Below are 25,231 nucleotides of genomic sequence, written 5' to 3' on the forward strand. Positions count from 1 at the left end.
TCGATTTGGCATTGGTTTGGTGTCTGTAGAGCGAACAGTTTAGGCTGCATTAAGACTTCTAGCAAGCACACTAATTATGTATGCTTATTTTTATAAAGCTTGTTTTGAAAAGTCACAAAGTTTGAAACAGTAAAAGGCAGTGCTCAGGCCTGTCTCTGCCTCCCTGAGGACCATTTTTTAACACAGGTAGCGGAGGTCTATTCCATTATGGATGCTAATTAAGTTGGCATAAAAAAACAAATTACTGTTCTTTCTCATTCTTCTCCTTCTTCTTCCTCTTCCTCTTATTCCATCCATTTGTCTGTAGATAACTCCCCTCCTACAGCTTTTAGGCCACACCAGTGTCTTCAGCTAGTGTTTGCATTGTTTGTGTTTTTTGTGTGTTGATTTCACATCGAAAAATTTTCCATTGACTAACATGGATGGAACATCGACCTGACAGCTGCCTTACAGGCCAATGCGTGTGACTCATCAGAGCTGCCCACTCTCACTCTGCTGTGGCTTTCACACGTTCAGGTTCAATCTCTCACCCTCACACTCCCTGATGAAACCTGGTGCCAGATCTGTTCTCAGATCTTTTGTTAAAAGTGAAACTGCCCTGCCCGAGCAAGATGGCTGGACAAAAATAGAATCTGAGAGCTAGCTAGTGCCACTGCCAACTTGGCTAACTGCCTGGCTAGAGTTACTTCATTAGCTAGCTAGCATGCTAGCTGGCTGAGGTGTAAACCGGCTGTAAATAGCTAGCTAGCGGCATAGCTAGTGAGATAATTAGTAGAAAAAAAGAATCAGCCAACTGGCTAACAAGGTAATAATGGAGGTAGCCTGCAAGTTGGCTAGCTGCTTAGCATGCTACTCACTGACTCACTGTCTCAAAAACCCGTGAATCCACCCACAAAAGCATGTCCACGCAAGAAAGTGTCTGAACTGAAAATCTCACTCCAGCCAGCTGACCAAAGTTGCCAACCCTGGTAACTGCTAGCTAAAACCATGCAAGACTTTTTCAAGCCAAATTTGTCCTTTCTAGTTATGTGTGTATATTTTTGCTGAATAAATGGACACCATTGTGAAAACCTGAAATTGATGTGAGTGGCTCTGGATAAGAGCGTGTGCTAAATGCCAGTGATGTAAAAGTAATGTTCTGTTCGGCGGCAGTTTCCCTCGGCCCTGTTCAAGGGGCGTGTGACGCTGTGCGCTGCCCTGTGCTACGAGGTGCTGAAGTGCTGCGTGTCCAAGCTGGGGGCGCTGCGCGGGGAGGCGTCCGCCCTGCTCTACCTGCTCATGAGGAGCAACTTCGAGTACACCAAGCGGAAGACCTTCCTGCGCACCCACCTGCAGGTCAGGGCCTGGGCGGCGGCAACACATGCACACACACACACACACACACACACACACACACACACATGCACACATGCAGCTACACATGCAGCTACACATGCAGCTACACATGCACACACGCACACACACGCACACACACGCACGCACACACACACACACACATGCACACATGCAGCTACACACGCAGCTACACACACACGCGACTGCACACACGCACGCATCGTGTCTTGCAAATTCCTCTGCTGCGCATCTATGCGCAGTCGTCGCCGTCAGCGCCTCATGCTCACGCATCATCAGCAGGCAGTCCTCCGCTGTTGCGCAGATTCTCAGACACTCACCTCATTCGGATGGGCTGAAGGCGGGTGGGGCTGGATAGATTGACACATCATGTTGATGTAGAGATTGGTGGATCTGCACAGCGGCTGTTCTGAACGGATGTCTCCACAAGAAGTTTCACTGCACGTCCTTGTGTGACCTCTGTGCAATGCGCAGCCCACAGTCCCTAGTCTGGACAGTACCCCCCCCCCACACACATCATCACCCCACAGTTCTCAAACCCTGCTACTGCTGCCCCAGTTTTAGTTAGTGGTGGTAAAATGCTGATACATCCATTTACATACAGCAGAATGCTGTTCCCCTTTATTCAGTGGTAATTCCCCCAAAAAACCCTATGTCCTCTTTTCCCTTCCTTGTTTTGGAGTTACATTTGCAAAGTATTAAACCATAAAAAGATTCATCGCCCACTGAGCCATGTGAGAAACATGCAGTCCCTCAGTCCCCAGTCTCATACCCTAGTTGATTACTCATGGTTCACACAGGAATGAGCAGGGTGAATGTTCTGCAGATGCTGAGCTCACTGCATACTCCTCTCTGTATGGGTCAGATCATCATCGCCGTCAGCCAGCTGATCGCGGACGTGGCGCTAACTGGAAGCTCCCGCTTCCAGGACTCCCTCTCTGTCATCAACAACTTCGCCAACAGTGACAAGGCCATGAAGGTACGTGCCCCTTGCACAGGCGACCCTACTACAGCGGCCTTCATCCCACAGGGAGCCCCCAAGGACAGCAAGGGCTGTTCTCCGAAAGAGCCTTAATTTCGCCACATTCCCAGTGTGTGTGTGTGTGTCTGTATCTCTGGCCAGTGCGTGTGTGTCTGTGCGGGTGTGTCTGTGTGTGGGCAGTGTCTGTGTGTATGTGGGCACTGTGTGTGTGTGTGTGTGTGTGTGTGTGTGAGTGAGAGAGTGTGTGTGGGCAGTGTCTGTGTGTATGTGGGCACTGTGTGTGTGTGTGTGTGTGTGTGTGGGCTGTGTGGGCTGTGTGTGTGTGTGTGTGGGTGTGTGTGTGTGTGTGATTTTGCTGAGTGCCATTTCTCCATGTTCTGCATCTGTGCAGTCGACGGCGTTCCCGGCGGAGGTGAAGGGGCTGACCATGCGCATCCGGACGGTGCTGATGGCCACGGCGCAGATGCGGGAGCACGAGCGTGACCCAGAGATGCTGCTGGACCTGCAGTACAGCCTGGCCCGCTCCTACGCCAGCACCCCGGAGCTGCGCAAGACCTGGCTGGACAGCATGGCGCGGGCCCACGTCAAGAACGGCGACTTCTCCGAGGCGAGTTCGCACCTGGGGCTGAGTCACCGCGCCCGCACGACGCTGTGGCATCCCTCCAGGGGGAGCTGGGAGGGGCGCATGACTCATGGACTGATTTCTAACAGCAGGGTTCTCAGCGGGGCGTGGGGGGTGGGGGGGTCAGGATTCATGCTGGGAACGAGGAGGCTTTCAGACCATGAATGAAGACGAGTATTCCCACACGGTCTGCACCCCCTGCCCCCAGCCGGCCGGGATGTCCCCGCTTCAGCGCGGTCAGCATGTCAGCGGGCGGCTGCGATGAGATCCTCTCTGGCCTGGCTTTGAAGACTCTGTTATTTACTTGTCTCAGTCACGTAGCTTGATTCGGTGCCAGAATGCCATTCTCTGCTCCGATGCCTATCAGCAGGGCAGGTATGCCGGGGGTTATATGTTGTGGCAGATTCCACAAGATTACAGCTGGCTCGCGCTGAGCCTTGCAGGTCATGAACACCTGTCTAATCGGGCCGCAGGGTGAATGCCTGTGGGCCTTTGCTGCAGTGGCCCAGCAGGTTAAAGGCGGCCCGGCCTTCTCACGCAGCGCATGTCAGAGGAGTGGCACGTATCCTCCGATGAGTCCCTTCTTCACTGCGATATGCTGACTGATGTGAATTGCAAAAAAGATTTTTGCATTCAAGCATATCAGAGAATTGGATTCTCTTCAACTCACTGCTCCACTTATAAGATATAAGATGAAGGCGATTCATAAAGAGGGCTACATAAAGGGGAAATTCACAAAATAAAAAAAGTACAAAAAAACATGATTTATCATGCTAGTTGTATTACTTGGGTTAAACATTTTTTCTAGCCAGAGCTACCTTTTAAAGCTGTTTCAGATCTCGCTCTGCATACTGATTGATTTGCTCAGGAGTCTCCCATTAAGGTAACTGTGCCCTATTGGGTGTACATTGTGCCCTTAGAAGCTGATCCAGGAGCAAAATTAAACATTTTGTGTTGGGTTTACATTTAATTGAGGGGAAAGTGATTTTGGATCTCTGCCACTCCTAGATATGCATCTGCATAAAACCGACCGTCTGGTTCCCCTGCAGTTGTGTGCTGGATGCAAATGTGACAGACGAGAGTGATAGGGAAATACGGCTGACAAATTCAAATGACACTCTTAGAGTTACTGCTAGAGCTCCAAGAGGGATGAAATCCCAGAGAGCAGAAAGTCCCCCTGAAATAACTGTCAACACCCAGGGAAGATAAAAACCAAAAGCAGTCAGGAGCTGGAATTCAGTGCAGTGCAGACTGTTGCAACCACCTGGGCAGTCTGTCTCGTAACTTTCTAAGACAACAGGACCTTCCCCTTTCTCACGATGTGGTGTAAAGAGGATGGGGAAGGGGAAATCGGAGAGCGTGTTGCATGTGTGTCTGGCAATGAGAGGTGGTGAGACTCAGAGTGAAAGTGCCAGCAGATAAGTCCCTCTCAGCCTGTCGGGACAGGTACAGAGAGAGTAGTATCAGAGGCTGGAACTCAGCTCTGAGAGGGTTGCGGGTTCAGATCTTGGGTGGGCCACAGCCATGGCATTTACCACCAAATGGTTTTTCCCCTTAATGAATGTGTGTCTCTTTATATGTGGCCATATAATAATGTCAGTGTGTCTGTGTGTGTGTGTGTCTGTGTGTGCGTGTGTGTGTGTGTGTGTGTGTGTGTGCATGTGTGTGTGTATGTCTCTTCACAGGCCGCCATGTGTAACGTCCATGTGGCAGCGCTGGTGGCGGAGTACCTGCACAGGAAGAGTAAGATGGTTTTTCAATTACTTGGGCCCACTTCCTGCCTGTGGTGTTAAACCACCAGACACGGGAGGACCACAATATAGCACGTCAGACACACTGAACAGAAACCAGCATCACAGGCAGTGCGCTTCAACACACTGGGGAACATCGGACAGCACAACACAATGCACAATGCAAAACCGCACACAACACAATGCAACCCAACACAATGCAAAACCGCACAGAGAGGCCAGCGCGTAGCATTCAGCGCGTAGCATTCAGCGTGTAGCATTCAGCGCGTAGCATTCAGCGCGTAGCATTCAGCGCGTAGCATTCAGCGCAGCCCGTATTAGAGGGACAGCCGAGCTCTGTGAAGCAGGCCGAGCCGAAGGTGTGTTTTCCTGACTCCGAGAGTCTGTATGAGGACATGGACAGACGTGGACGTGGTTCGGGGCTGATTTGCCTCGCACGCAAATGAGGTTGCGCCCTCTCCACAGACCGGTACAAAGGCCTCCATTCTCATCCTGAAGGACAGGGCTGCCGCGTGCTACGAGACGCACAGATAGAGCTGTCCAATATCTCAGACTCAGTTATGCAAATCCGTAAACAAAACAGATGCACGGTTAGTCAAAGGCTGGTGAGATCGCAGATGTCTTCGTGAGCTGCGAGGGCCTCTCTTTATCGGTTGTTGGTGGGGCAGTTCTTTTTGAACAAAACATGTTTGGCTGAACATACAGCACACATCACTGTCACCTCTGTGGAAGCCGCCAGCTTGGCTAACCAGACAAACCTGCTTTACATTAATATTGGGCAGCAAAATAGAAAATACTCAACCCGCAGAAGAATAACTTCAGATTCTGCTGAAGCTTGATCCTTCAGAAAAATACAGGGCACAGTTGAGATAAGTAGAAATATCTGTGGCACCAAAATGGCGTCGTTTTATTCATTATTGACTCATTCTACAACACAATGCAGTAGAATATGGGCATGTGCAATAATAAGATACTGTAAAAAAAAAAAATCTGTTTCACACGCAACAGTTAGGGAGTACTTTATCCTGCCAATGCACAGACACTTTACTATTATTATTTATTTATATTCCACACTACTCTTCATATTTTATACATCACACATTTTGTTTTTATTCTTGTCTTTAAATTCTTGTTATTTGTTGTCATAGTACTGACACTGGGGAGCAATTGTAATTCGTTGTCCTGAACAATGACAGTAAAGCTCTCTTATGACTCCTTATGTCGTATTCTAGCTGTGAGTCAATGCGAGATCCAGGGGAGGGCTTTCCATGCCTCTTCATAGTTAGTTTGATAATGTGGTTGTGAGTAGATTCCATTCCCCTATATCAACAGAAGAGTAAACAGAACTAGTGAACAAAAGTCAAGGAGGAGCCACGGAAGTCATGTCTCATTCTGTTTGGGTTGTCATAAAACCCAGCAGTGTTCATATATACAAATCTTGTTGTCATTAGATTAGAATCTGAGTCAATGTCTTTGCTGTTCGTGCTGTGTTCCCAGAAATGTTTCCCAGTGGCCTTGCAGCCTTTAAGAAGATCACACTGAACATTGATGAGGAGGCAGCCATGAAGGAGGATACTGGCATGCAGGACGTCTACTACAGCGAGGTGCTGCGCTGTAGGCCTACAGAGGAAATCCAGGCTCTGCATGTAGCTGCCGAAGAATGAGGGTTTCTTGAGAAAACTGCTTAATCCCCACCGATTATCCCCAATTATTTGACATCATTTTGACATCACACTGGGGAGACAATTATCGTTTTAAGTGAAACTGTTAGCCTTCATTTTACTATTCCAGAAAGTGATGTCACAATAGAGGCTGACATGATTGTTACGTAATGTGTGAAAGCGATGCCATAGGGGATGCCTATTTGTGATGTCACAGGGGATGCAGAGATGGTTGTGGTGTCATGTGAGGGAGTGAAATCGCAGTGAATGCCAAGATATTAATGATGTCACAGTGGATTTGTGAGGGGGTGATGTCGCAGCAGATGCTGAGGTGATTGTGATGTGGCGTAATGCAGGAGGTCTTGGTGGAACACCTGGAGCTGTGTGTGGATGGACTCTGGAAGGCTGAGAGATACGAGCTGATCACACACATCGCCAAGCTCATCATCCCTGTCTATGAGAAGCGGCATGAGTTTGAGGTAATGTACGGGTTGGGGAGGTGGGTCTATGAGAGATAATATAGAGATCTGCAAAGATAACACAAGTCCCCTGTCACAGTTGCACATAGATAAGCACAAAACTGTAAAACTGTAGATTCATTGTATCTAGTACTTTCTGTAGTACATGGGTAAGAGCATTACCAAATGAAATGGCATGGTGATGGAAGATTGTATGTGGTTTCCTGTTTGAAACTGCCAAACTACTCCAGTTGTCCAATGAACTGAAGTTGGGTCCAGATGGGAAAATTAAATTATGGGAATTATGGGAAGAACAATGTCCTCTGCACAACTCTGCTCTAGTTCCAAAAAAATAGCTCTTTTTGTCATGAACCTCAGAGATACATAAAAATAGAAGGGCAAAAACCCCGGCTAGAACGTGGCCAGGCTAATCCACCGTTTTGTGTCTGTCAGAAACTGAGTCGACTGTATGACACACTCCACCGCGCCTACACCAAGGTGTTGGAGGTGATGCACTCAGGCCGAAGACTTCTGGGGACCTACTTCAGGGTGGCCTTCTATGGACAGGTGGGTGTGTCTAGCAGTGTCCATCACGCACAGTCCCCGCCCCCTGCTGAAGGGGGAGTTCTGTGCTGCGGTGCCTTACGGAACCTCATGGTAAACCTTATCTCCACAAAGAAGTTACTCACACATGACTACCACAAGTATTTATTCGCTCTGCAAGAGAGTAAAAAACGCTTGCAAATGTAGGTCATTTGCCATTAAAATTATTGATCTCAAAGTGAAACCAGGTTACTGGTTACTCAGTCTGGGCGTGATGTGTTACAGGGGACAGGTGTGGCAATTGTGTGAATATGAGCACAGACCGATGATGATACACAAAAATTGGCTCGCTCCTACCCTGGAGCTCTTCTTTTGCAAGGACTGTGTAATTGAGATGCTGTCATTATGAGATATGGTGTTATTCAGTGCTGGAGCAATCTGGATCAGGACGTGTGTCACAGTAAACTGTGGCCAAGGTTTGGAGTAACTTTAGTTCAAAGCAATGAAAAGTGTGCTTCACGTACACTGTGGTATGTGTGTGTGATTCCTGAAGGCGCCGTGCCGGGTGGTGTGAGCGGTTTTCACTTCCTTTGAAAATTGATGGATTGTGTTAGAGAGACGTTCAGTAATGAAGGCCATCTCCGCCATCCCTGCTGTGTTCTCCCGTGCCCACCACCTTCACAGAGTCACTCTGCACCGGCATGGGTTTGGTTCACAGCCGTCGTGTGACAGTTTCAAATGGGGTCTGTCTCGTCTGAGTTTGGTCGCTGGGATTCGCACTCACGGTGATGTGAATGTGTGATTCATTTGTAATTCTGGAGTAGGAGCTGGCCTGGTTACAGGTTATACTCAGGAGTGGGGAAAAAAAAAATCCTGATAGCTCCATCCAAAAGCCTCGCTGTGTAGAGGGCCAGTGTGCTGACAGATGGGTGTTCACACCCCTGTGAAGTCATACTTCATAGGGGTGTGAACAATTAAGCTTCTCTGGTGACTTACTTTGTGTTATCAAGCTGCATAAGTGAGCAGTGTGTGTAGTATCTCTATGGACAGTATGCTGTTTGTATGACAAAGTGGACAGCTGTTATTTAAGTGTTATAGAATTGTTGCCCATTCTGATGCAAGTACAGGCAATTGTACAAGGGTAGATCTAGTGGGACTTAAGAGGCAGTGAATATGAATGCATCACCGCAGTCAGAGGTGTTGTTAGGCTCTTGAAACACTGGGGGCTTAGCCCAGCCCAGAAATCTTTTCACCCGATAATTGCACCATTTTCAAGTTATTTCAGAGTAAAATGAATATAAGATGTGAGACACTGTGCTCTACCAAAAGGTGCTATTTTTTATTATTCTTATTTTTGTAAAAAAAAGAAAAAATCTTTTTTTTTGAGATCTGGGGCTGTTCATAAAACATTCGGGGCTGTAGCCTCAGACGCCCAGGCCTAACGACGTCACTGACCGCAGCCAGTGAATACATAGCTTCTGTGTGTTGGATACTTCTGTTTTTACAGACAGAAACCATGTTTCAACCACAGAGGCCTTATTCTGATCTGATCTGATGTCTAGACGGAAATTGGGTCTCTCTTAATCCTCAGTATCTGTGGTTTCGGTCAAATCATCTTTTCCATGGAGATCCTTAATCCTCCATCTACTGTGGTTTAGTTATTCGGTAGCAAGTACCAGTCTGATTGGTCCAGTGTGGTTTCTCCCGTTTCCAAACGTGTGTGTGATTGGCCACCTGCACTGTCCATAGGGGTTCTTTGAGGAGGAGGATGGGAAGGAGTACATCTACAAGGAGCCCAAACTGACCGGCCTATCAGAGATCTCCCACCGCTTGCTTAGCCTCTACGGAGACAAGTTTGGAGCAGAAAACGTCAAGATCATTCAGGATTCCAACAAGGTAAGCCTGGGTCTGAGCTGTCACTTCATGTTCGAGATTTTGAAACCTGTTTGTGATTTTACCCTATTTTGCTTTGTTATTCTTTAGTGGAAAGAATACGTGTGCTTTCTGTTCATGAAATATTTCACGATAGGATAAGTGCACTATAGCTTTACATATCACTCAAAATATATTCCTTATATATTGTACAATTTCAATTTATGACATATATGTGTTTCATGTGGTACAGACTATACCTACAAATTATGAATCGTAGAAGATTTGTTGATTGCAAGTTGACAGTGTTTGACAGTGAAGCAGTGGCAGTATTCATGAGTTCCAGAGTTCAGGCATGTCTGGTCTTGGAGTGACAGTTGGAGGAGGGAGGTGGAGGTGGAAAATTCAGCTGAATTTTCTCGAATTTTGATATCCTGTTTTTGGATCCTGGGAAAGGGAGGAGATGGAGAGATTGCGACAGTGAATTCTGGGTAGTGGGCGTGTTTGTCTGACACTCGTGTGCCCTGTGTGCTTTCTGTCACATGTCAGACACACTCTTTCAACACGCTATTGCCACACAGAGCTGTTGAAACACACTGTTGCCACAGCTGACAGCCCCCAACTCACACATACACACACACACACATACATACATACACACACACATACACACACACACACACACACACACACATACATATACACACACACACACACACACACACACACATACATACATACACACACACGCATATGCGCACACACATATATATACACACACACACACGCACACAGGCACGCACACACAGGCACGTGTGCACACACACATTTGGTGATTGTTTGGTTAATTGTTATTTGTATTAATTGATTAATTGTTAAATGTTGGAACGTTAATGAAGGATTCTTTGTCTAAATCACATACCTACCAATAACTGTTAATCTATTGTAATCAGTTTAATTTCAGACAAATTAATTGTTGCATTTGTGTCATTGCCATGGTGGATGTCTCATCCAGCCATTTTAAGAAGCCTCAGCTAGTGTAATTAGGGTTATTATAAAACAGTAAGTAGCTGGAAAGAAGGGGCTTACTCTTTTCAGCAGTTTGGCTGTGTTCAAGGCTGGTTCTCTTTGTTGATTTTTAAAATGGATTGTTTTTTATAGTTTTATAGCTTATTTGTTTTGTGAGTGTCAAACAGCTTCACTCACGAACACACACACCCATTACCCCCACACCCACACACCCACACATGAACACACGCAGATTACAATGTGTAGACTACAGTGTGCAGTGTGTGAAATGGCTGTTGGCCGAGCATGCAGGAGGTGTGCTCGTGCTGTGCTTCACACAGGAGGCACAGGAGCGGGAGGTGTAGTAGTGAGCCAGGTGCAATGCTCAATAGGTGATCCCGTCTGGGCGAAAAAACTGCACCACTGCGCAGGAAATAAAATATTTCTGCCTATGAAAAATGTCTCGCTGCGCCATCCCCTCCAGTGTAAAACCAGCCCCCTCCCTCTGTCTCCTCCAGGTGAACCCCAGAGAGCTGGACCCCAAGTTCGCCCACATCCAGGTGACCTTCGTGAGGCCATATTTCGACGAGAAGGAGGCGTCGGAGAGGCGCACGGACTTCGAGAAGAGGCACAACATCAACCGCTTCATGTTCGAGACGCCGTACACGCTGTCGGGGAAGAAGCACGGGGGTGTGGAGGAGCAGTGCAAACGCAAGACCGTGCTCACAAGTGAGTGCGTCGATGGGTCACGGGTTCAAATCCCGGGGGCGGGGCGGGGGGGGGAACGACACATTGACTCATTTGTGCTGGCAACCTCATGTCAGACTCCGAAGTGTTGCAAGTCTTGGATAATAAAGTCTACCAAGCAAACACATAAGAGAGAACTGAAGAGTGCTGTTAAATAAAGAGGAGCTGGCAGCTGGCCATAGCAAGGCTGACGGCCAGTCTGTGCATTTCTACACAGTGACAACAGCAGGAGCTTCAGCAGCAATATGTCATAGACTGTGCTCCTCTTGGTTTTCTGGAACAGAAAGGGGCATTGTGGGGAATTCTCTCAGGCCCACAGGGTTCCGCCACCTCTCTCAGCACAGAACTGAGCATGCTCAGTGAGGGAGCATGAACAGCTACCGGCACCTCTTTAGGCTGTAATAGCGTTTGCTGTAGATTTCAAGTGATATCACCTACACACTAGAGATATCATGTATCTGTAGGGTAGATATTTTTTCCTCTGGAGGACTTCTTTACAAAGATTGGAGTAACTACTGTGGTATTTTCATACATTTGCATACTTTGGATGGGAGAATCGATCCAGTGTGGAGACCAGCTGGTAAATAGGCGTCCGCTTTGTTTTGTTGTGTCTATACATGGGAAAAAATGTAAAACAGATTGTTGGATTTGACCCCTAATCCTGATTGGCTGTGACCAGAGGCAGAACATTTCACAAAGGGTCCAGTCCAATAAAAAATGCAAGATTATTCAAACAAGAAAATAGTGCACACGCACACAGACACACACACACGCACACACACACAGACATACACGTACAGTCAATGCCGAGTTTAGTAGGTGCACCCGTCTAGTACTGCTTCAGACCTCCCTTTGCCTCCAGAATCGCCTGAATTCTTCAGGGCATGGGTGCTACAAGGTGTAGGATACTGCAAAGGGATGGATTAAACATCATGCAGTTGCTGTGGATCAGACAGTGGTACATTCATGCTGCAAACAGCCTGTTCCATCTCATCTTAAAGACGCTCTGTTGGTTTGAGGTCTGGGGACTGGGCAGGCCACTCAAGCAAAGTGAACTCGCTGTCGTGTCCTTGGAACCATTCTGAAACAATACGAGCTTCGTGACAGGCCGTTTTTTTCCTGCTGGAAGTGTCCGAGGGACGAAGGTTAAACAGTAGCCACGAAGGGATGCACCTGGCCAGCAACAATGTTCAGATACGCTGTGGCGTAAAAATGTTGCTCAGTTGGTATCGGGGGACCTAACGTGTGCCAGGAAAATTTCCCCAGCACCATTGCAGCACCGCCACCAGCTTGTACCGGTAATCCCAGCCAGGATGGGTCCACGGACTCACACAGCTGCTCTCAGTTCCTGACTCTGCCGTCAGGATCACGCAACAGGAACCAGGATTCGTGGGACCAGGCTGTGGTTCTCCACCCCTCAGTTGTCCAATGTTGGTGGCTGCATGCCCACTGGAGACACTTTGGCTTGTGTTTTAGCTGACAGGAACGGGACCCGGTGTGGTGGTCTGCCACCACAATCCATGACAAGGGCCGAGGCCTTTTGAGTTCTGAGACGTCGTTCTGCACACCACTGCTGTGCCGCACTGTTATTTGTCCGTTTGTGACCCACCTGTTAGCTTGCACAATTCTTTCATTCTCCTGCAACCTCCCTCATCGACGAGCCATTTTAGCCCACAGGACTGCCACTGACTGGATGTTTTTTCCATTTGTCGCACCATTCCCTTTAAACCCTTCACGAAAGTCCTAGCTAGGTGGCCATTTCTGAGATAGTCAAGCCAGCGCACCTTGCACCAGTTTTTATAGCACTCTCATGGTCACTCAGGTCAGTCACTGTACCCATTGTCACATTCAGCTGCACAGTAACTGGATCCCCCAATGCCTGTCTGACTGCTTCATGTAGCAAGCCACGGCCACGTGACCCACTGTCTGTAGGAGCGGTGCGTTTTCTTGAACAGGGTGGTCTACCTTATAAGCCGGCCACTGAGTGTTCAAACACATACATTGCACTACATTGTTGTTATTTAGCAGGCGGTCTTATCCAGAGCAACATAGGTGACAATTTCTACATGCTATCCATTTATACAGCTGGAAATTTTCTGAGGCAGTTCTGGGTTAATTTCCTGGTTCAGTGCCACAGCAGGGAATCGGACCAGCAACCTTTTGGTTATGAGCCCTGCCCCTTACCACAATGCTACACTGCCACCGATACGCACACACAAACACGTGCAAGTGCACACACAAACCCACATGTCTGCTCGAAAACTGACACACACGCACACATTCACACACACACACACACACACACGCACACATTCACACACACACACACACACACACACACACACAGATGCCCACAGCAACAAACACACATGCACGCACACGCACAACTCCCATACATATGCATACCACAGCAACACACTGCTTACAGGGGTGGACAAATCGCGTACCACAACAAGCGGAGAGGGAGAGCCAGAATCACAAATCGCGCACCCCATCAAGCGGCGCCAGCTGGCCGGTTACAGCCGGCCCGTGGGCTTGCCCAACAGAACTGTCTTCCGTGCTCCATTTAAATCAGATAGGGCTTTGCAGTGCTGGTGCTGTGCAGGTCACACAGACACATCCCAGAATCTGAGATGACAGAGCAAGGAGGGGATGACGAGTCTCTCTGAAAGTGAGACTTTGGACTTTTTGCATGTACTGAAGCTTGCTGATTTAATTATATCTTTCATTGCCTGAGCGTTCTCTCCCTGTGCAGGGTGTGTGGCACTCGGGCGGCTCGGGTTTGCGTGCCAAACGCAGGCCGTCCCTGCCCTCCAGGCACACTATCGTGTGAGCGATCTGGAGCTGATTGCACCGGTGTAAACAGGCCAGAGCAAACCCTGCCCTTCCCTGCCCCCCTCCCAAAATAAGCAGAGGCCCATGTGTTACTTAAAAGAAAAAATTTTATTAAAAAAAAAAAAAAAATTATTTAAAAATTATCAGTTTTGTTTTAAAGATGAAGCCACACTTAACAACACTACGTTCAAAGCTCCAACACTATATACATGTGAGTCAAGAGGTCAAGGTCGTTTTGCAGTGAGCGTTGGAAGCAATCAGCGTTGGAAGCAGTTCTGCTCATTACTTGCTCTCATCTGTCATCGGGGCTCTGTTAATGCGGAAGCTGCAAGTCATACTTTCCCACGGAGCCCACTCCTATCTGTCTTAAACCTTTCTAAAGTCAATCCGTTAAACTGAAAATCCACCCCCCCCCACCCCCCCCAGCCGCCAACACATTCCCCTATGTGAAGAAGCGGGTGGAGGTGGTGACGGAGAAGCAGGTGGAGCTGAAGCCCATCGACGTGGCCATCGACGAGATGCGGGACCGCACCTGCGAGCTGCAGAGGCTGTGCTCCAGCCCGGACGTGGACATGATCCAGCTGCAGCTCAAACTGCAGGGCTGCGTCTCTGTGCAGGTACCCGTGACGTCACCAGGGCCGTGTGCACGCGTCTCTGACATCACTAACTCATACAACATCTCCAAACAATGGAGCCGTGCCACAGCATAATCTTACCGCTCAATATCTCATCAAAGTAAGGCCTCATGAATTAGCAGAATAAATGTATGGGAAGTACATCTTATATCAAGGAAGCTGTTGCCAATACACTAAGCTGTCACGTGTGTTGTATGTCAAGAAAGGCATTGCTGTACGCTAAACTGTCATGTTCTGCACAGACTTGTCCGTGAAGCCCAAGTATCACAGGAGCATTAGCATGGCATTGTGGGGTGGAGCCTGTCACTCTGTGCTGCTCACTCAGAGGGCTGACAGGGCGGGGCAGCTGGGTGTGCGTGCTTTACTGCGTATGTGTAGAGTAACCACTTGTGCTGACATACTGTTCAATTCCTTTTAAGTTCCCTGAAAAAAACAGGAACTACATCAGTAACTAAATACTGAACTATATCTGTAACTAAATACTATGTGACTGGCTAACTAGCTGAACCAGCAGAACAGATACTTACTAAATTTCTGTTAGTTTTAGAGTCACTCGCAAAACTCACCAAGCTTATATAAAAGTGTCTGAAATCTTCCATATTAATAACCTGCCTGAATGAGGAAGGAAAGTTGAGAAATGAATCATTCGATGTGGCTTACGTACATTTTCTTTATTTGCAGCACTACACTGATTTGGTGGCTTCCTTGTTAGGAATGAGCCACAGGTTAAGAATGGGACGTGTTTGCAGAGAGTTTAATCTGTCGCATTCGGTTAAACTGTTCCAAGAACAGCAGGAGTCTGCAGGCGCGCGCCAGAGACTGACATCACACTTCCAGTGGCGGGAGAATTCCCTTTGGTGTTTTCTTTTTTTAGCAAGACCAAATAGATTATCGTCCTGATATTTCAATCACAACTTTTAACCACTGTGATAGATAGTACAGTGATACAGGTAGCCATAGTGATAAGAAGTCAGAAGAAGCTCATTGGCCAGGTCATTATTGTAAAATAGAACATATTCACGGTTAAACTACACAGAGAAAGAAAAGCTAAATAAACTGGTAAATTAATGTTTGGGCAGTGGAGGAGGCGGGGAAAGGGCTGAAGTGAGGTATCGTCTCGTCTATCACGACATGCGCGATATATGCGGTGTGATGAAGAACATGCAGACCTCACTGACTACAGCATGGTCAGCGGGCCACGCTGTGATATCAGACAGAGGCAGGGCAGCCCAAAGAGCTCATCCAAAGCCACCCTGCCGATGCAAAATAAAAATGATTCCAAATCTGCATCAGGGCTGCAGGCTGGGGAGACTGGCAAGCAACATGAATCAGAACTCAGCTGACCAATCTCGCAGAGAGAAGTAACAAGCTGATACTATTGACAACACGTGAACTTTTAAAAAAAAAAAAAAAACACTGCCCAGTGATTTGGATGGCGTGTGACTTGCGTGAGCTAGGTTTGGCAGGCTGCGCCTCACTCTGGTCTCTGTACCGCAGGTGAACGCGGGTCCGATGGCCTATGCCCGGGCCTTCCTGGACGATGCCAGGTCCAGCCAGCACAGCAGCAAGAAGGTGAAGGAGCTGAAGGAGATTTTCCGGTAAGAGTTTATCCACAGCCTCGGGGTGAGAGGGGCCTTGGGGGGGCTCATCAGACCATTGGGGGGGGCTGGGGACTCTGAAAACTCTGAAAGCTGTTTCTCTTCCTTTTTGGCTCTTGCTTTCACATCTGTGGAATTGGTGACTGTGAGAAGGTTTAGGCCCTGAGTCTGGTTTTGTTTGGCACCTGTTGCAATTCATGGAAACTGCTGTGTATTGGACGAAGCCCTTCCTGTCAGAGGTGCTGTGCTCTCTGATGTTGTGCTTGGATGTGAAAGTCTGTAAGTCTGTTTCCCTTATAAAGAAGAATCAGAGGGCAAGGAGCAGCAGGAGTGTGGTGTGTAGGCTCTCTGCTGTGTTTATGCACACACTAGAACAATGTTTCCATGAAGACGGGGAAGCCGGGGGCTTGTTCCTTAATCTTCGCTCTTCTGCAGGAATTTCGTCCAGGCCTGCAGCATGGCCCTGGACATCAACGAGCGCCTCATCAAGGAGGATCAGTTTGAGTACCAGGAAGGGCTGAAGGGCAACTTCAAGGACATGGTGAAGGAGCTGTCGGATATCATCCATGAGCAGGTGATCACCCTCTGCGGTCTCCACGGCAACCATTCCTCCTGTTCTTCCTCTTCCTCAGCTGCACAGGTTACAGACGTGCACACACTCTTGCAGATACACACACACGCACAAATGTAAATGCATACATGTGTACACACAGGCATACACGCATCTACATGCAAGCACACTCACATGTGTATGTAGACACACACACGTGCACATGCAAAAACACATGCACACATACAGTGCCTTGAAAAAGTATTCAGCCCCCAACCCTTTTTTCACGCAAATGATTTCCACAACAACAAAAAGAGATTTTCACTAGTTAGATTGATTAGACTCCTACTGGGCCAACCAAGCAAGGATTTTGCTCATTTTAAGCCAATCCAGTGTTGCTCTGGCAGTATGTTTTGGGTCATTGTCCTGCTGAAACTTCCTCCCTAGTTTACACTTTCTGGTAGAGGGGAGTAGGTTTTTATTCAGAATCTACATGTATTTTGCAGCATTCATCTTCCCGTTAATCTTGACTAGATTGACAGTCCCTGCTGCTGAAAAGCACCCCCATAACATGATGCTTCCAGCACCGTATTTCACTGTGGGGATGGTTTTTCCTGGCTTAGGTGCAGTGTTAGCTTTTCACTTGTTTTGAATGCTCTTTTCTCTTCATTTTGGTTTGTTAAATGGATATGGAATCTTTTGATTTGTCATGATATACAACACTGTGTAGACCAGCTGGAAAAAAGTCTTACTTTAATATATTTTAAATTTGGAGTCTGAGACAATAAATTGTGAAAACAATATTGGGGGCTGAATACTTTTTCAAGGCATTGTATGTGTGTATACACATACACATACACGCAGCACACACACGTATGCAAGTACAGGCGTGTACACATACACATCTGCACACACAGATACACACACCAACAGGCCTTCAGTGCAGAGAACTCTGGGACCAGAATGACAAATGGTTAACATTTATCTTCAGACTTACAGTATCATATAAATTCAATAATAGAAATCAAACAAATTAACTAAATGATTTACCAATTGATTAAAGGGCAGTAATTGATGGTAGAAGACTGTGAGCGTGAGTGTGAGTGTGAGTGTGCGTGTGTGTGTGTGTGTGTGTGTGTGTGTGTGTGTGTGTGTGTGTGTGTGCGTGTGCTCGTGCGTGTGTGTGTGTGTGTGTGTGCGTGTGCTCGTGCGTGTGTGTGTGTGTGTGTGTGTGTGTGTGTGTGTGTGTGTGTGATTGTGTGTGTGTGTGTGTGTGATTGTGTGTGTGTGTGTGTGTGTGTGTGTGTGTGTGTGTGTGTGTGTGTGTGTGTGTGTGTGTGTGTGTGTGTGAGGATGGTTGTCAGGACAGCAACTGAGGCAACAGTGTATTTCAACAGCTCAGAGCAGTTGAGTGTCAAATAAACCCAACATCTATCACTCAGACAGGGACACAGAAGGACAGGGAGGGGGGGGGAGCTGTCTCCACAACAGACAATGCCTAAAACGATCAAACCCAGACCCGACGGGCGAATCCGATCCTGGAACAGTGTCTGCTTTTTTTTTTTCCATATCCTTAAGACTAAGGATTGATGAGCTGATTTTGGATCAGGTGCCGGGACAGAAAGTACTGCGAATACCAGCCTCTGTGTAGCACATGTATCCCAGGAGATAGTATGTTTATACACGTGGCCCCATATTTTCACTATATATTATTCATTGTTTTCATTGCCTCTTAAAAACACTCCCTGCCGTTTCGAGTATTTGTTGTGGCCCAAACTGTAAAGTAGTGAAAGGCTCAGTCTGTAACAGTTGCTTTCTTTTCTCCAGCTTCTCCTTTTCACGATCACAATGCTGTTCATCCTGCTGTCCGTGCCACATAGGGGAGACGGGGCAAGATAAGCCTCAGATAAAGAGCAATGAAAGAAACGCCCAACAGGTCGGACCTGTTTCTGCGCAGCTCCGTCACATTAGCTTAGGAGGTGCGTGGAAGGTCGAGAAAATACTTGGATTAGGGATAGAATTTGGTACAGGCAAATTTATCTGATCATTATATCTTAAAATAAATACCTTGATGAAGGATTCATGCTGATGAAAGGTGAGATCCATTCATTCGGCTTGCCGGCCCACACTGAGGGAAGAGGAGGTGAAGCTGTTTGTGTTGAATGCCTCCAACTTACAGTTGACACTCAGAACAGAAATGATTGATACAGCTCTATCTGAAAACAAACAGACGTTCTGGCGTTCGTGTGCATTAAGGAGGTGTTTGGAACTTGATCCTTCTTGATACCCAAAGACGCCAGGGATGATCCGCCATGTCTGCGCTGCGGGAGGTTTTAACCACAGCCGGCGCTACGCCTGTGGGATGTCGCATTAAAAGCTGCAGCAGGATGGGTGGCATGCGCAGCGCTGCATAACAGGATGCACTGTGAGGGCAGGAAATCCCGCAGCAGGAGTTTCACATCGGCTTTGTTTTAATAGGCATCTGGGCTGGCATTGTTACGTGGCCTTGGAAATACCCTGCCTGCCAACCCACACACACACTTACACACACTCACACACACGGCCAGTCATGAATGCGCACACACACACACACACACAAACACATACACATACATGCGCACGCATGCTACACACACATAGATGCATACACATACACACAGACATGCATACAAACACACACAGGTCTGCTGTTCTTGGTTATTCTTCCCTCTTTTTGTGGTTTTTCTCTCTCCTTTGAAAAAATGCTGCCCTAATCCTGAGGTATAAGGATATTTTGGGTGGTGCAGACAGATGTCACTATCTGCCTGACTCTTTCAGATCACCTGTCTGCCTCTCTCAGCTCACCTGTCTGCCTCTCTCAGCTCACCTGTCTGCCTCTCTCAGCTCACCTGTCTGCCTCTTTCAGCTCACCTGTCTGCCTCTCTTAGCTCACCTGTCTGCCTCTCTCAGCTCACCACAGTTTGCTTTCAGGTTGTTTGCTTTGTTGGCATAACAGACATGTGTAAAGCAAGTTCACAACTAACCGTCCCAGTACAGATAGGCTATTCACCTCTTCACGTGAGCGGTTTCAACAAGCACATTCAAGCACCTGAGAAAAAGCTGCAATTCATAAACCGCCATTGAACTTCACCGCCACACCATATGTTTACGAGCAGTGGAGACACATTGTGCTTCACAGACAGTTACACTGAACAGATGTTTGCGCAGTAGGTGCATTTAATTTATGAAGCGTGCGTGCTGCTGTTTTGCCTTAGGATGTTTAGGGACCGTGGCAGCGATGCGCTTTGTTCTCCGTTCTCCTGCTGCGTGTGCCCGGCAGCTATTCCACAGCTCTGTAAATCGTCTCTGATGTAGGTCTCTGTCACATACATTTGCTAAGAATGAGAAGACAATGGATCATCGTCATCATCATAATATCTGTACTGGTGATATCCATTGTCATCATAATAATCTTAATGCAAGCATCCAGAATAAGAGTTGCGTCTCTGTTGCGATGGGACGGTTTTGGGAGGTGGTCTGTTGCGACAGTGCCGGGGTGGGCGAGGAGGGTAAGGGCTCCGCGCATGCCCCGCTTCAGCTGCCCAAAGCTGGCCGGCACCCAATCAGGCAGCTCGCTGTCCCTCACTTCCTGGGAGCAGCCAGCTTTCCACGGCCCGGCGCCAAAATCTCTGACAGCTCTCTGCCCCTCTGCACGTCCTTCTAAACAGTATAAAAACAAAATAAAGAAATCGTCCCATTTACAAATAGTACCAATACAAACATAATGGAAATGTTGACGTTCTCCAGCTCATCCCGCAGTTCATCATTTGGCAAGAGAACATTCATAGATCATCACTGTGTGTGTGTGTGTGTGTGTGTGTGTGTGAGAGAGAGAGAGAGAGAGAGAGAGAGAGAGAGAGATGGCGAGGGCACAGCTTTTTTCCAGTTGTGGTGGATTCTCCCAGGAGATTTTTGAACAGTTCTGTGTTCATGTGTAAGGGGCAAAAACAGCAAGTGGGAATGCCATTGTTTGCTCTGTATAAGCGTCTGCATAGAGTGACTGGTGTCGCTTACATTTCGTAAATTGGCCCATTATATAGCTGGTTATTTATCAAAACAATTCAGGCTTAGGGGAGGGGTACACCAGGTAGAGCAGAGAGAGACAAACATTGTATTCTATCATAAATACACACTTCAAACCACTTAAGGTTCTGCAACCATCCTCCCACAAGCCTAGCCGTCCTCATAGACATGCAACACCACGGTTACATCTACTTTGGTTAACAGCCCTAGCCCCACCCACCTTCTGCCTCAGTGGATACACATTTCTCTCCCTCTTTCCCTGTACCTAGACCCCAGCCCTCCCACTGGGTATGTCCCTGCATGAAATATGTGCCAGTCCTGGAGTAGTTAAAGTTGAAGTTCCTTGCTCTAACCTTTCTTCTGCTTCTCTTCTCTGAAACATGCTGCCCTGACCCTCAGGTGTAAGGACAGCTTGGGTAAATGCTCTTTGTTGAAAGATCTCATTTATTCCTTTGTTCCCCTGACTCCGCATGTCAGCACCTTAGTTACCTGTTCTTTTTTGTCTCTGTAGTCGTAGTGTGACTGTGCTGTACGTGTTGTGAATGTGTTTCGACCTCTGTGAGTATGTCTGTGTGTGTGTGTGTGTGTGTGTGTTTATTGAGGTAGCGTTTTGTCCTGTTGCATTTTGGTCTGCCCCACAGTGATGTGACGACGTACACCTTTGGTTTGAGCTGGGTTTGTGTTTCGGTCCTGCAGATCTTCCAGGAGGACATGATGTGCTCCCTGCTGCAGAACTCTCTGCATGTGTTCCGTGCCATCAGCGGGACCTCCACTGACCTGGACTAGGGTCCTCAGCGCCTCACCACCAACCCCCCGAACCAACCCCCCCCGGGACCAGGGTCCTCAGCGCCTCACCACCAACCCCCCACCCCACCTCGCCTCACCCTCCAATGGACCTGGGCCGCGCCCCCACCAGGGTGCTCTGATGACCGAGCCAGCAGTAGCTGCACGCCTCAACCCCCCCCCCCCCCCCCCCCACCAACCCAGCGCTGTTTCACTGCGTTGCAGCCAAACTTCCCCCAGTGTTCCCACGACCCCTCTCAAGCCACCATCACTTTCAGGGTACTCAGGAAGTCCACCAAAGATTTTCTGTGGTTTGATTACTTTCCCAATGTCGCCCACTACACAGCCCCACACTTCGTGGTCCTGGAGGTGTATTGTCTTTGAGCTCACACAGGCGCCTTCTTGTGACCGTAGGGTACAGGGACTCATTGAGAGTGAATAACTACTATTATTACATGCTATTAAGGAATGTGCCGGAGTGAGTAACTATAATTATTACAGCCTAGTAAGGGGTGTGCTGGGGAGTACAACTTATCTTCTTGTTAGAGAATATGACAGACAATGAGGGGGTGTCCATCTTGAATTGGGATTGAGAAGTGCCCTGCTTACTGCTGTTTTTAGGCCGAGAGTCCTTCACCCTGAGGGACTGTGTAATTCATCACTATAACATTTCACTGACCCTCCAAATTCCCCTGCTGCCATGGCTTTGTGTGTATTTTTTTTTTTTTTTATACAAAATCACCATGGGAAGGATGTTACTCACAGTACGGCTGTTTTTCTAGGACTTGGCTCAAAAGACATCTTCTGGGAACAGTTCATTCTTTACACCATCTTGTACAAACCATTTTATAAGGTTATGGAGGGGGGGGTTTGCATCGTACATTGTTCATTTTCCTGATGGCACGTTCCTTTATCTGAGTAATCGAGAGGAACCAGAAACGGCAGTGTTGACACAGCAGAGTTGCAACAGAGTTGAGGGGTAGGTTGAGCCGTGGGTGGACCTAAGTCAACGCTGCCTTACTCAACACTGTGGCCTAATTTCAGGAGAGCTGACACCTTAGCGTTAAGCCGTGCCACACAGGGTGTGACCCAAAGAACAAACCCAGTCCGTTTGATGTTTGCACACTGAAGCTACAACTCTGTCGCAAAGTATTCAAATGCTTTGGTATTTTGTTTTGGTTATTTTGTTTGGTTTTGTTTTTTGTTGTTTGTTCAGCTACACTTATGAAAATCTGAGTCACAGCAGTGTCTCTGGCTGTCTGTGGAGAACCGTGCTGCTGTCGTGCTCGAGGTGTCGGGTTCCTCTGTCGTTTCGCTCTGCTGTTTGGGCGTTAGGACCGTCAGTGTTACATTAGCTCCATACGAGGATCAGCAGCATGGTTCCATCACTCAGACTGTCGACCTGAACACGCAACAGCCTCTACTCAGTGGCCCCGCCCTGGTGGACAAAAAATGTAAACAGCCTCTTTATGCTTATGGCTGCTGACTGTTGATGTTCAGTGGAATCTCTGGCTTCCTCCTCACACCGGTGTCTCACTCTTCGTCCGCTGTGGCGGTGTGATAGCGGAGGTGCTAATCCTTTCTCTTCCTCGCTGGTCTGCCCTAAATGGGATCCCCTGTCCTACAGAGCCGAAGGATCTCTGTGACTATGGATGAGTGACACACAGAACCGCAACCGCAGTGGAGCAGCGGTGTGCGGAACTGCACGTTCCCCTTCCAGCAGCAGCCGAGGAAACAGTGGTCATGACGGTGCTGTGCTGGTTAACTGATATTTATGGCATGTGGATCGGCTACCAGGGGGCACATTTAATGAGAGAAACCCATCCAGTTTTATGAGTGTAAATGCATTATGTGTCACAGCCATGAAGCTTGTGAGGCTGTCTCTGGCTGACAAGTTCAATTTACATTTGAACTCATTCAATGTAGCAGGACGTAGCAGGAAAGCCCCTTGGTTCTGTTAGTAATAACTGATTCCAGAACATTCTGGCATGTAGTGTCTCAAAAGGCCTGTTGTGTTATTTTTGTTTTCACCTGAAAGAACAAATATAATGTTAAACTATTTGTGTTTTTCCTTTCATTTTTTTTTTTTTTCAAAATTAGGGAACTGGATGCAGTGTTATGAATAAGAAATACACAGTGAGGGACTACAGTGGACACCTGCCAAAAATTTATATATCTGAGGTAGCATCCCAGAAGAGAGGCGATTTCAGTGAGGAATTAATGTCCCGCCAAGAGGGTTAATAAGGGGCCGGCAGCGCGGGATCAGCCCGCGCAACACGCACCTGATGGAATGCGTGACTAGTTCCGTACGGATGCGCGCAGGGGCGACCAGCGCTGTCCTCTCTTTTTCCCGTCAGTCTGTGCGTCTCTCCGCTGCAGTGGGCACCACGGCTGTCCTCAGGAATGTCATCGTTACCTTGAGGGACCTAGTCTCACTTACGTACTGTTGTACAGTATCTCACAAGTGCTGCACTGAAGAAAGTAAAATATATGCAGATTTATATAATATAAAGGTGTAAAAAAAAATACAAATTGTATGTGTATGTATTAATGTGTATTGGCCTAGTGCTGATGTTGCTATTGGTTGACTGTATGTTTTCTTTTAGTGCATTGTATATGATTTCACAAGCTTGTTCAAAGATACTTTTTCATTCACTTTTTTTCAATAAACTGCATTTTTTGGAAATCAACGCCTTGTATTGGTGGAGCTCTGTGTACTAAGGGATCCTCGGTTTGAGTTGCGCGTTAATTGATATGCTGTTCAATTATTTAGTTTGGCATTTCAAAAAAAAAAATCTGTAACATTTTAATGGTTGGCAGCCACAGAGGCAAAACAACAGTCTTAATATGGAAGTGATTCCCAGCAAAATTCAGTGCACTTCATATGTCTTGAAAACTGACAGTGGAGGCGTTAATAAATAACTAGTCGCAACGATAACAGCGCAGTATCGTGCTAGAACACGCCCTACGTGCCCATGCTTGGGTCTGACTTCAGTTACTGCTTAAGCAATTCCTCGGGACAACACGGAAACGGCTTCGTCGTCGCTCACTTTAGAAGCGCGGTCGTTCTAGTTGCTCTGATTTTATTCTTTTCGACTCCGTAGTTTCCTCGTTTAACTGTTAGACAGCAGCTCGACTCCGCGGAGGGTTCGACGGCGATTCTTTCAAGTTCTCGGGAATAGACGTTCCGAACAAGATCGGCCACTAACCAGCCATGGACCTGCTGTTCCAAGGATTCTTCCTGGTTACATGTTACTGGGTGACTCTCGCTTCGACGGCAGAGCAAGCAGGTAAATAAAGTAATTATTATTTATTTAATTATTCCAACTATCTGTATCGGGCGTATTATTTGTCAAAATTTAGAGAAGTCGTTTAACGAACGTTTTACAGAGGAGAAACTAAGGAAAAAACCTTCTAAGACTCCGTAAAACTGGACAATTCCCGTAAGTGACGTCAGAATGCAGCTGTAGAGTTTTACAGTAAGGGTGAATTTTTGGGTAGGATGAATCATTCTCGTTGGTCGCAGTTGCAAATTTTTGTTTTTCAACATTTTGACTGGCTCCAAATGTGTGATATGTATGATGAGTGCTATCTCAAAGGGACTGTTTTCAGGGCATAAAAAAACAAATGTACCCATAGTCTCAAATTACGGACAAAAGATTAAAAATAATTTGTTCTAAAATCACATAAAGGAAAACATAAAACTTACTGTAATCACACGCAGATGCTGAGATGACATGCAGTAAGCAACGTTTTTGAGATCATACGCCT

General features: G+C 47.3%; 2 protein-coding genes across 2 annotated transcripts in view; both read left to right on the forward strand.

The window, feature by feature from the left end:
* The window catches only part of dock11 (dedicator of cytokinesis 11), a 75,216-nt gene extending 53,719 nt beyond the window's left edge, over positions 1–21,497 (forward strand). The window contains exons 42-54 of the mRNA XM_036547802.1: positions 1,153–1,335; positions 2,219–2,332; positions 2,727–2,942; positions 4,643–4,700; positions 6,206–6,312; positions 6,726–6,848; positions 7,281–7,394; positions 9,120–9,266; positions 10,769–10,979; positions 14,259–14,449; positions 15,965–16,065; positions 16,501–16,639; positions 21,374–21,497. Of these exons, the coding sequence (XP_036403695.1) occupies positions 1,153–1,335; positions 2,219–2,332; positions 2,727–2,942; positions 4,643–4,700; positions 6,206–6,312; positions 6,726–6,848; positions 7,281–7,394; positions 9,120–9,266; positions 10,769–10,979; positions 14,259–14,449; positions 15,965–16,065; positions 16,501–16,639; positions 21,374–21,463 (1,794 nt within the window). The 3' untranslated portion in view covers positions 21,464–21,497. The remainder of the gene's footprint in view (positions 1–1,152; positions 1,336–2,218; positions 2,333–2,726; positions 2,943–4,642; positions 4,701–6,205; positions 6,313–6,725; positions 6,849–7,280; positions 7,395–9,119; positions 9,267–10,768; positions 10,980–14,258; positions 14,450–15,964; positions 16,066–16,500; positions 16,640–21,373) is intronic.
* Positions 21,498–24,446: 2,949 nt separating this feature from the next.
* il13ra1 (interleukin 13 receptor, alpha 1) overlaps positions 24,447–25,231 on the forward strand; it is a 9,269-nt gene continuing 8,484 nt past the window's right edge. Inside the window, exon 1 of the mRNA XM_036549074.1 lies at positions 24,447–24,750. Within this exon, the coding sequence (XP_036404967.1) occupies positions 24,675–24,750 (76 nt within the window). The 5' untranslated portion in view covers positions 24,447–24,674. The remainder of the gene's footprint in view (positions 24,751–25,231) is intronic.

This window comes from Megalops cyprinoides, chromosome 16 (genome assembly GCF_013368585.1).
Source record: "Megalops cyprinoides isolate fMegCyp1 chromosome 16, fMegCyp1.pri, whole genome shotgun sequence".
Taxonomy (NCBI): Eukaryota; Metazoa; Chordata; class Actinopteri; order Elopiformes; family Megalopidae; genus Megalops; species Megalops cyprinoides.